The sequence below is a fragment of the Gadus morhua genome, chromosome 17, assembly GCF_902167405.1.
Source record: "Gadus morhua chromosome 17, gadMor3.0, whole genome shotgun sequence".
Taxonomy (NCBI): domain Eukaryota; kingdom Metazoa; phylum Chordata; class Actinopteri; order Gadiformes; family Gadidae; genus Gadus; species Gadus morhua.
In genome coordinates, this window is record NC_044064.1 from 5,006,511 (window position 1) to 5,017,076 (window position 10,566).

General features: G+C 48.9%; 1 protein-coding gene across 1 annotated transcript in view; it reads right to left on the minus strand.

Annotated features, from left to right (window-relative positions):
• The window catches only part of si:dkey-183c6.7 (urea transporter 1), a 13,917-nt gene extending 4,086 nt beyond the window's left edge, over positions 1 to 9,831 (minus strand). The window contains exons 1-5 of the mRNA XM_030338177.1: positions 9,207 to 9,831; positions 8,736 to 8,925; positions 6,677 to 6,805; positions 4,488 to 4,677; positions 2,430 to 2,577 (exon numbers count right to left, since the gene is read on the minus strand). Of these exons, the coding sequence (XP_030194037.1) occupies positions 2,430 to 2,577; positions 4,488 to 4,677; positions 6,677 to 6,805; positions 8,736 to 8,925; positions 9,207 to 9,381 (832 nt within the window). The 5' untranslated portion in view covers positions 9,382 to 9,831. The remainder of the gene's footprint in view (positions 1 to 2,429; positions 2,578 to 4,487; positions 4,678 to 6,676; positions 6,806 to 8,735; positions 8,926 to 9,206) is intronic.
• Positions 9,832 to 10,566: the final 735 nt, after the last annotated feature.

Below are 10,566 nucleotides of genomic sequence, written 5' to 3' on the forward strand. Positions count from 1 at the left end.
TGTGTGTTTGTGTGTGTGCGTGCCTGTGTCGGTGTGTGTTTGTGTGTGTGCGTGCCTGTGTCGGTGTGTGTTTGTGTGTGCGTGCCTGTGTTGGTGTGTGTTTGTGCCTGTGAACATGCCTGAGAGTGTGAGTGTGTCTGAGCTCGTTGAGATAATTGTCACTGCACAGGATTTGGTATCCTAAGCTTTCCTCAACTGCAGAGATAAAGTGTTCCCGTGTGTGTGTGTGTGTGTGTGTGTGTGTGTGTGTGTGTATGTGTGTGTGTGTGCCTATGCATGCTTCATGCTGTGTGTGTGTGTGTGTGTGTGTGTGTGTGTGTGTGTGTGTGTGTGTGTGTGTGTGTGTGCCTATGCATGCTTCATGCTGTGTGTGTGTGTGGTGGGTGGGGTGAGTCAGTGAGTTAGCGGTGGGGGAGTGCATGTGTGTGCCTGTGTGTGTGGGTGTGTGTGTTTGTGCCTGTGTGTGTTTGCATTTCTGTGGGTGAGTGAGTGAGTGCATTTGTGTGCCTGCGTGTGCATGTGTGTGTGTCTCACACAAAGTGTGAGGCTGTCAACGCTAATAGGATTTGTCAGACAGCTCTCCCCATCCAAGCACAAGATGGCCTCTTAAGTTTCCCTCTTTGCCCTTCACTTTCACAAAATGAAAGCTGTTATCAACATTAGTGCTCTCTTGTGTGTCTGCATGTCCGTCCATACGTCTGCATGTCTTGCCATCTGACTGGACATCAAATATGGAGTGAACGGAGCCGAAACGTTTCTTAACATTCCCTACAGCCAAGGCATTAATACAGAGTCATTAAACTGACACACTTTTACCAGTCTGACGACAAATGGATGCACTATTGTTAAGTCACGGTAACAGTACAGTACAAGCTGACTGCTGATGTGAGTATGGCTGCCATCCAGTTCTGAGTCACCCATCGGCCTGGCTTGGCCAGTACAGCCTGTGCAGCATACACCGCACAAATGTACATCGCACTCCCCAATCGCCATGGTCATGAGTCAGGCCAGAGTCACCAGGGGGTCCACACTGGTCGAAGCCCGCTGCTCGAGTTTCGACCCCAGGGACCTGCAACTGAGGAGAGGTCCTTACAGCCCCCCCCCCCCCTCAGTTGCGGGTCGTTGGGTCGAAATTCGAGCTCTACCGGGAGCACCGCGTCCTCGCTAAGGAACGCCCTGCTCATTTAACGCGGAGCTTGAGTATCTTCATCTTAGTGGGTTTTCATCTTCGTCGGAGAGAAGGAAACGTTTTGCGGCGGGAATACGGCCTGCCCTCAGAAGAAGCATGTGACGGAGACGCAATCACCAGGGGGGGGGAGACGGAGCACGCGTTCTGTTGACGTTTCCCCGGCTCACATCTGCCTGCTGCGCTCCCTGCACACAGTCTCCGCCCACTTGCATCTCTTTGATGTCGGCACTTCCTCGCCTCCCTCACAATTCTTTCAAAGAACTCTTTGTGTGTGTGTGTCTGTGTGTGTGTGTGTGTGTGTGTGTGTCCGCGTGTGTGTTTATACAATCCATCATTTGTGCAGGTGTCTATCCATGTTTTGCAAGCATGTGTTTGTCCAGGTGCATGTGTTGGTGCACGTGATTGTGTGTGTGTGTGTGTGTGTGTGTGTGTGTGTGTGTGTGTGTGTGTGTGTGTGTAAGTGTGTGTGTGTGTCAAAGGATGTTTGTGTGTGTGTGAGAGAGTATGCGTGGAGTTTGTTGTCAATTTCTAGGAGCTTTCTAAATTCACTCCTACGCCTCTGCTTTTCCCCATCGTATGAGTCATAACAGCAACACACACACACACACACACACACACACACACACACACACACACACACACACACACACACACACACACACACACACACACACACACACACACACACGTCATCTATTAGCAGAATGCAATAGAGACTTGCTTTCTCTCCTTTCACTCAATCCATATTTAACTCATTGCAATCACCCTCTTCTTTTGTACTTTATAATCCCGCTTCTCACAAAATCCTCCCATACTCAAGTCAATATATTTATAGAGCACAGTTAAAAACAACCAAGTTGCTGGGTACAAAGTGTGCTGTTGCGTACAGAATACTTGGCTGAGCCCTGCAAGTACACCACGCTAAGCTACCACTAGCGAGCTAGTACTAGTGTGATGTTGGATACAGAGTACATGGCTGAGTCCTGCATGTGCGTAAACCACGCTAGGCTACTACTAGCGAGCTAGCACTAGCATGCTGTTGCATACAGAGTATTTGGCTGAGCCCTGCACGTCGACCACGCTAAGCTACCACTAGCGAGCTAGCACTAGCATGCTTTTGCATACAGAGTATTTGGCTGAGCCCTGCACGTCGACCACGCTAAGCTACCACTAGCGAGCTAGTCCTAGCGTGCTGGAGCATACAGAGTACTTGACGTGTGTCCCACTGGCTCAGACTGACCGGCGAGCGTCCCCGCTGCGGAGCCCAGGACGGCATGCAGGGCCTGGAGGGGGGAGTAGAGGAGAGTGGCCCCCAGGATGAGCAGGGAGGGCCCCAGGGAGTCGCAGGCGAAGATCTGCCCCACGCCCAGGAAGATTCCCTGGAGCAACTTAGGGTCAGACACGCACAAACGCAGACACATGCAAACACACACGCAAACGTAGACGCACATGCACACGTGCACACAGACACACACGCATGCGCACACACACAGACACACATACATAGACACACACACAAAAAAAGAGACAAAAAAACACAAACAAGTAAAAAAAAAACACTTTGTAATAGTCACAACCCAGAACAACGTCGTGGCAAAATACAACACAAACAAACATTTGTGACGATGCAGCAGGGAGTGAGGGGAGTCGAGGGAATAAGTGGGCATAGCAAGCACCGGTGCACATTATTCCTTTGTGATAGTACGGTGTCAGGAAAGGACAGCGTCGCGGGTGGCCGAAGTAGAGCGCCTAGAAGTGTCTGCAGCCCCGCTGCGTACCAAAGAAGCAAGAAATACGACACCAACAAACCTGCTAAACTCATATCCTCAGAGAAAGGTCACGATCAGCGTCGATATTCATTATTGATACATAACAACCTGAATAATAATTGATTGAGCCTTCGTGAAAGCATTAACCAGGGAAGGCGAGAGTGCACTATCACTATACCAGTCAGGTGTTTCCATGACGACATGAGGAGCGCAGCGACCTGGCGCAGATATTCACGAGTCACACGGGGCCTATCTTATGAAATATGTGTCTGGGTGTGTGTGAGATAGGTGAAGGCGCCGCGGCGTGAACACGATTAACACATGACGTTACCGTGCCGGGGAAGTGGCAGGGCAGCCCGTGAGCTCTCCGCAACAGAGTGAAGACATGACATATAAATAGGCCACACGTCACCCTTCGTCTCCGGAGGGAGGGAGAGGGGGAGAGAGGAAGAGGGGGAGAGGGGGGGGGAGAGAGAGGGAGAGGGGGGAAGAGATGTGTGTTGGCCTGTTAATGGGCCACTCTGTGTTGCTCGGGAGGGTTAGGCTAGACTAAAGGCTGCCAAGCACTGGCCCAACCGTTGGCCATCTGAAACGTTTGGGGAGAAGAGTTCGGGAACAAATCTGTTCAGTGGGTTCAGCGGTGTCGGAGGCATTTGGAACCGCGCAGACGGTGTCTGGTCCGATTCAACATGCAATGTCTGAGAGTATTGGCGGTCTGAGGATTTGAGCCATCGTGCCAGCACACTGACCATGGACATATTATAGAATGGACACCGGATTCCAAAATGGCGCCCATTCATTCCTATGTAAATGCTCAATGGCGCAGGGCAACATCAAGGAGAGATATGCGTCCGCATCATGGGTGCCTAGTCACGCCCTAGTTCATGACTTACCGGACGCAGACATATTCTTGTTTTTTAGCATTGTTAGCATTGTAGCATCATAAGCGAGAGGTCTGAGCGATCGCATTCACATTGTTTACCGACCATGGAAGTACAAGTTAACTTCAGAAATATGAAAGATTGCTCTATATAACATATAATACCAACAACATAGTAAATGTTTGTAGGCCTAGAAAACAATACATTTCAATGTTATTGCTTAAGAAACAGATTCCATCCAACTATTTACGAAAAATACTATCATTAATTTATATACAAATAAATAGTTACCTATCGATCAGCAACGAGGTTGGAGTTAGCCTGTTCCTACCAGACCATCGTACTTCATTTCATTTTTGCAGAAGTGAAATGAAAATTGAGCGGAAGTAGGTAGGTGGGCGGTGCCAGGCTAGAAGCATCTGTCTGCGTCACACAAATACCCGGCGCATTTACTGACGCACATGACGTTTAGAAATGTTCATCGTAGTGTCCGAATTCTCGTTTGTTCGTTCCCTATATAGTGCACTATATCATGAACACTATATAGGGAATAGTGAGTGAGTGTATAGTGAACGATTTCGAACACAGCTAGTGTTCCCGGGGGCTTGACGCTGATTCGCTCCCACTCAGGAAACCAGTCTTCCTCACCTGCGCTGTGTTGAGCTCTGTGGCGTTGGCCTGCAGCGCCCCCACTGGCAGGGAAGGGTAGTGCGGGAAGTAAGGGTTGTCCGGCCTGGTAACCAGCAGGTAGAGGACGATGACGATGTTGAACGGGAACACGGCCACGGGCAGGTCCCAGCGGTCCAACACCGGGGACAGACCGCTGTACAGGAAGGTGCTACAAGGACAGACGGACCAATAACAGCAGTGGTATCAGAGCTAAAAATGCAAGACCTCCTATTTCCAGTTACCCTCCTCCCTCTCCCTGATCTCTCTGAAGCCCTTCCAAGCATGTTTCCGATTGGCCACGAGGAAGAACTCCTAGAAGGGGATTTCTCTGATTCTAGAATAGGAATTATCTGATTCTAGACTAGGATTGATCTAGATTGACTAGAACAGTACAGAAACAGGGAATTTTACTTTTGTCAATCAAGGGTTTAAACAGAACTACTTGTATAATATAACATTTCCAACCCAAAAAGATCTTGCATATCTCAGCTCTAATTAAGGAGAAAGGAAGAGGGGGGCTAGGAGGGTTACGGTAGGAGAATAAGAAGCAGGGGAGAGTGTGTGTGTGTGTGTGTGTGTGTGTGTGTGTGTGTGCGTGTGTGTGTGTGTGTGCGTGCGTATCTAACACTTTTTCACAATTAAGTGAATGTGAGTGGGAGTAAATACAAATAATCAAACTGCTCCAGGTGCTACACTTTCAGAAAACACAATAGAAGATATAAAATGTTATTCTTGTCTTAATTGTTTATGGTTGAGGCCGCAGTCTCAAGGGATGAGTCTTCAGCCTGCGGTGAGAGATGCGTATACATTCAGCCGTCCTGACGTCAGTGGGGAGCTCGCCCCACCACGGTGGAGCCAGGAGAGACGAAACCTGCTCCTCCATCACTACTACACCCTGGTAGTGAGGGAGCAGCAGGCCGTTTGAGGGTGGAGCGTAGAGGACGGATGGAGTGTCCTGGATGAAGGACGGGTCAGAGCCGTACGCAGCATGAACCAGGGACCTCAGTACAAGCCTCAAGTGATTGGAACTGCCTTCCTCTTGATCTCCAACAAAGCACCAGCTATCTATCATTTAAAACCAAATTTAAGAGATGGATTAAAAACAATCAAAACTGCAAAACTATGTCCTTCTTTGTACTGTACTTCTTATTTTATTTTTCAGGTCTCTCTTCTCTCTCTCCCGTTTTTTTTGCTTCCCATCTTCTTGCATTCTTTCTTATTAATGCAAAGTGATGATGTGTTGGCCTGCCAAGGGACTACAGATTAAAATATAGATTTTTTGTCCCTCCATTGTCCCTTCTAAACAAAAAAAAAAAAAAATCTGATGGGATCAGCCATTTCTAGCCAGTGTGTGTCAGTTAGCGTGTGTTTTGAAACGACCAGCAGCTCCACTGTGATGTCGATGACACACACCCTTATCGCCTTATCGCTCGAGTCAATCATAACCGCAATAATAACCCTTCATTGTGTTTCATCTGTCCAACCTGTTTTGGTGGAGTCGACCATGCTGGGGCACGGGGGTTCAGAACGAACTTTAGCATTGTTTGGATGGTTTGATTGGCAGGCTAAAAATAGTTGATTGTAGGATAAGGTAGACAATGGACAATGGTTCTCCCTTCTGCCCGAGAACAACGTGGGGTAGAAAACGTGTGCGGATTTTGGTGAAGGGTGACGTACAGTCCTTTAAGGAGGTGGTAGGAAGGAGCTCTGTTGATCAAACCCGCGTCAGATAAAGACACAAAAGGTGAAATTAGGTTGAAGATGAATAATAATCCCTATTATAAACACACGTAATTCCACTCAGCAGACACCAGAGTTAGTAATGCCTTTATTCTCAGGCATGGCTTCGACTCCGGGACACTGCTGGGAAAACAAGTGACCAGTCAGAGGAAGACAGCAGGGAGGGAGAGAGAAGTACAAGAGCAACAGAAGGCAAAGAGCTTATGTGTTTGTGTGTATGTGTCTGTGTGTGTGTGTCTGATTCTGTGCGTGCGTTTCTCTATGCGTTTGTGTGTGCGTGCGTGTGTCTCTATGCGTGTGTGTTTGTTTGTGTGTGCATGCGTGCGTACCTGTCTCTGTGCATGTGTGTGTGTGTGTTTCCGTGCGTGTGTGTATCTATGCGTGTGTGTTTATTTGTGTGTGTGTCTGTGTTTGTGTGTGTGTCTCACCATGCTGCTGCTCCCAGGCACGCAGGCAGGAGCAGCCACCAGTACCAGTCCCCGGCCGAACTGAACACGCCCATCAACAGGGACACCAGCATGCCGTTATAACCATGGAGACCAGCGGTCACCTCCGCGCTACACACACACACACACACACACACACACACACACACACACACACACACACACACACACACACACACACACACCAGATAAAGACACACAAAATTAGGAAATTAAGAAATACAATTTTTTTAAAGCCTTGCATTATCCATCCCCTGGAAATGTAAACGCACAGCTGCACCAACCCAACCTCACGGAAATACGTGACACCGTCACGTCACGTCAGTTAATCTATTCATTCGTGATCTGGGACACGTAATTTAATTTTTTTCGTGCCAAAAGCACGAATTTCAAACTCATTCGAAAAAGAAGAGATGAAGCAGATACCTTTTTTTCCGTTACGGTACCGCCTACAGAGCAGCGCACCTGCATAAAATATATCTGTGAATTGTCACAATTTCCCAGAATCAAATGTGAAAGTAGAAACGGGTGGCCAAAAGCTGTCATATTGTTAGAAATTTGTGCTTTCGGCACGAAAAAATTGAAATTACGTGTCCCAGATCACGAATGAATAGATTAAATGACGTGACAGTGTCACGTATTTCCGTGAGACTGGGTTGGCTGCACGCAAGCGTTTTTTAACACAAGCACGCACACTAGTCCAGCCATGCATGGCTGACAAGTTAAACAAACATTAGAGCGTTCGGTGACCCATCACTTTGTCTATGGAATCACATCTGCATATCGTAAATGGTCATTTCGAGATTTTAGATACAAGTCTGATCGAATGATGAGCCTCTGCCGAGAGTGAATCATGTACATCGTGAGCTGGTGTGTGAGGCGCCGTCCACTGGGACAGTTTGTAGGAACCGTGAAAGAAAGCAAAGAGAGCAACTATCGATCTGGAGACCTGTGGGTGTGGTTGATGGCTGGTTTAAGCAGCATCACCTGGCACGAGTCAGACTGATGGTGAGGCAGTACGCCTGTTTTGCAATGCACACAGGTTATATGGCAGCATGGATCCACTGCTCTGTGTGGCATAGTTCTCCAAACTCCGCAAAACCAACGGTTTAAACCCCACTCACCCAGAGTCCTGGGTGTTTGAGGAGACCAGAGCCACCTAGGTGGTGTGTAGCAGGGACACTGCTGAAAGATCTGTCTCTGTGTCATTTTTCTGGGGCAGGAAAAGGTTTGGCTGCCTAAAATATATCAGACTCTCAAATATCAGGCCAAATGCCACCAGGATATTTTTGTTGTTCACTTCACACTGTGAATGTCTTACAAAAACTGGTTTCAAAAATACAAAGTGTAAAGGTAGTTTCATACTGTGGGTCTCTTGCGAGCCGAAGGACCAGCCTGGGTATTGGGGTCGGTTTCTTACACGTTCATTGTAACAGAACTACTGAGAGAGGGCTACCATGACAGAAACAGACACACTTAGATCACAGACACATATAGGCATAAGAAAACAACACGTATATCTGTCACCCCGAACTCAAATCAACCGCTTTCAACCATTCCAATATATGTTTACGACGCAACTGAACTTTGTAGCGTGGAGGCTAGCGTAGGTTCAACCTCTCTGGGAGCGTTAATGATCGTCCGTATGCACAATCATTCCTTCTTTGACCTCGGAGGAGAATTGGTAGTTACGCTTTTACGTGAAGTTAAACAGTCTAAGCCAAGACCAACAAACTGGTCTATCTTCTGCTCAAACGCCAGACTTTGTCACTCTGTCCTCTTGACCTATTGGCGGTGTGGAGGGGGGGGGGTTGCAAGGACACATGGCAGGCCATGTGGTTTCCTATGAATTGGTTCCTAAACTGCTGGTCCAATGCATGGCCGACCCATTTCAACTTTCGGCATGAAAATGAACAAAAACGATTTCCTAGGGTTGCTTGATTCCTCATAATTTGTCGCATGTGATTCAGAGATTCAATGCCTTATTTTAAGCTTTTTATGAAAGAAATGTCATCTGTGTGTGTGTGTTCGGCGTGCTCACCCGTCTTGTCCTATGAGGACAGCTGTGAGCATGGAGGCCAGCACACCCACAGCTCCCAGGAGGCCCTGCCAGGGGGAAGCCCAGAGGAGCGCGGCCAGGATGAGAGCTCCGCTCAGCGGGTTGTTGGCCAGGATGACCCTGGACACCCCCCGCAGGAACCACACCACCAGCTGCAGGGCAAACGGCCACTCTGACCAAAAAATACACAAACTGAGAACCACAGATCTACGTGGTTCACTCAAAAGTAACACAAGATATGCAGGAAAACTGTCGGTAACCAAGTCCCTTTTTCTTATCATACTTTTATTTTGGACTGACAACACACTGCGACTCCTACAGAGCTTTCAATGACAAGGTCAACACACAACCCGCCAAACACCAAAGAAACACAAACAATATCGTTAGACTGTTCAAGAGAGAGAGAACACCTCAGGGAGGGTCAACGCTACGCTACAGCTGGGGGGTCCACACCTCGTACGTACGTGTCCAGGCCCACCATGTCCCCGCTGCAGTCCAGCAGACGCCACAGCGCGTGGGGCCGCAGACCGGCCCGCGGGCCCCCGGCCTGGCCCTTCTCCCCCTGGCCCTCAGTCCACAGCACGGTGCACTGGGTGCCCCCTTCTCCGGCCCCGTGGTCCCCCTTCATTGAGTCCGGTACTAGTCCCCCCCCCTTTCACTGGTTCTCTGGTCCCACTGCGATGGTCTCGTCGTCCCAGTTCACTGCTCCGATAGTCCCCTCCTTCATGGAGCTGCTGCCGTCGGCTTCGACTGACCCCCCCCCCCCCCCCCCCAGAAACAGCCGGGTCCAACGTCTCAGTTCGGTCCCCTCCTCTCATTGATGATGCTACTCCAGGTTCTTTGTTTGTTTTTTGACTTTAACTAACGTCCTTCTCTCTCTCTGTATTTACCTTCTGTCCGTCCCCTTCCCTCTACTCCATTCTGTTTCCGGCCTTCCCGTTACTCTCAGCGTGGAGAGAGAGAGAGGGAATGACTTATGAACCGGAAGACCCGGTAATGTATTCACTCAGCGCCACGGTAACGGAACAAAGTCCAACATTATTTGGTGAGGGGAGAGGAGAGGAGGGGGGAAGAGAGAGGAGAGGAGTTGGGAGGAGAGAGGAGAGGAGAGGAAAAGAGAAGAGAAGAGAAGAGAAGAGAAGAGAGGAGAGGAGAGGAGAGGAGGGGAGGAGAGAAATGAGAGGAGGGTAGATGTGGGGGGGGGGAGAGAGAGGGTAAAGGAGATAAAAGGTAGACGATTAAAGGGCCACTCAGAGGACCTGGTAGGTCCTGCTGTTCACTCCCATCTGTGTTTGATGTTTTTTTACATTGCCTCTCTCGACCTCTGTCTACGTCATGGCTCAAGCATGATCAACAGCTTTGGTTGAACGCTCTCTGCGCCTCCGGCTGGGCGTTAGGGTTCCTTGGGGTTTGTCGATCCGGTCCGTCAGGAGGTACAAAGAAGGAATTTAATGTTTCGTTTTTGAGATGAAGTGTTCACCAGTGAGAATGGGTATGTGCCCAGAACAAAGGGCTGGGCTAGGACAACACCTGCTCTTCTACACACCTGCCAACCTTGTGTCAATCAAAACTCTTTTGCAGTTTCAAGCAGGTTGATTGGAATTCTCCCTCACGGACATCCAAGCATCTTGTCCAACTAACTTGACAAAGCAGTTGTATAACATATGACTTCTCCTCCACCTCTCAGGCTAGCCTCATGAAGGAGATCAAACCTTTGGTATGGGAGGCCAATCCTCTGAAGGTGGGTCAAGTCTCACACGGTGCTGTAAGACCTACGACACAACTCGGGCACGGTCAGACTCAGTTGAACAAT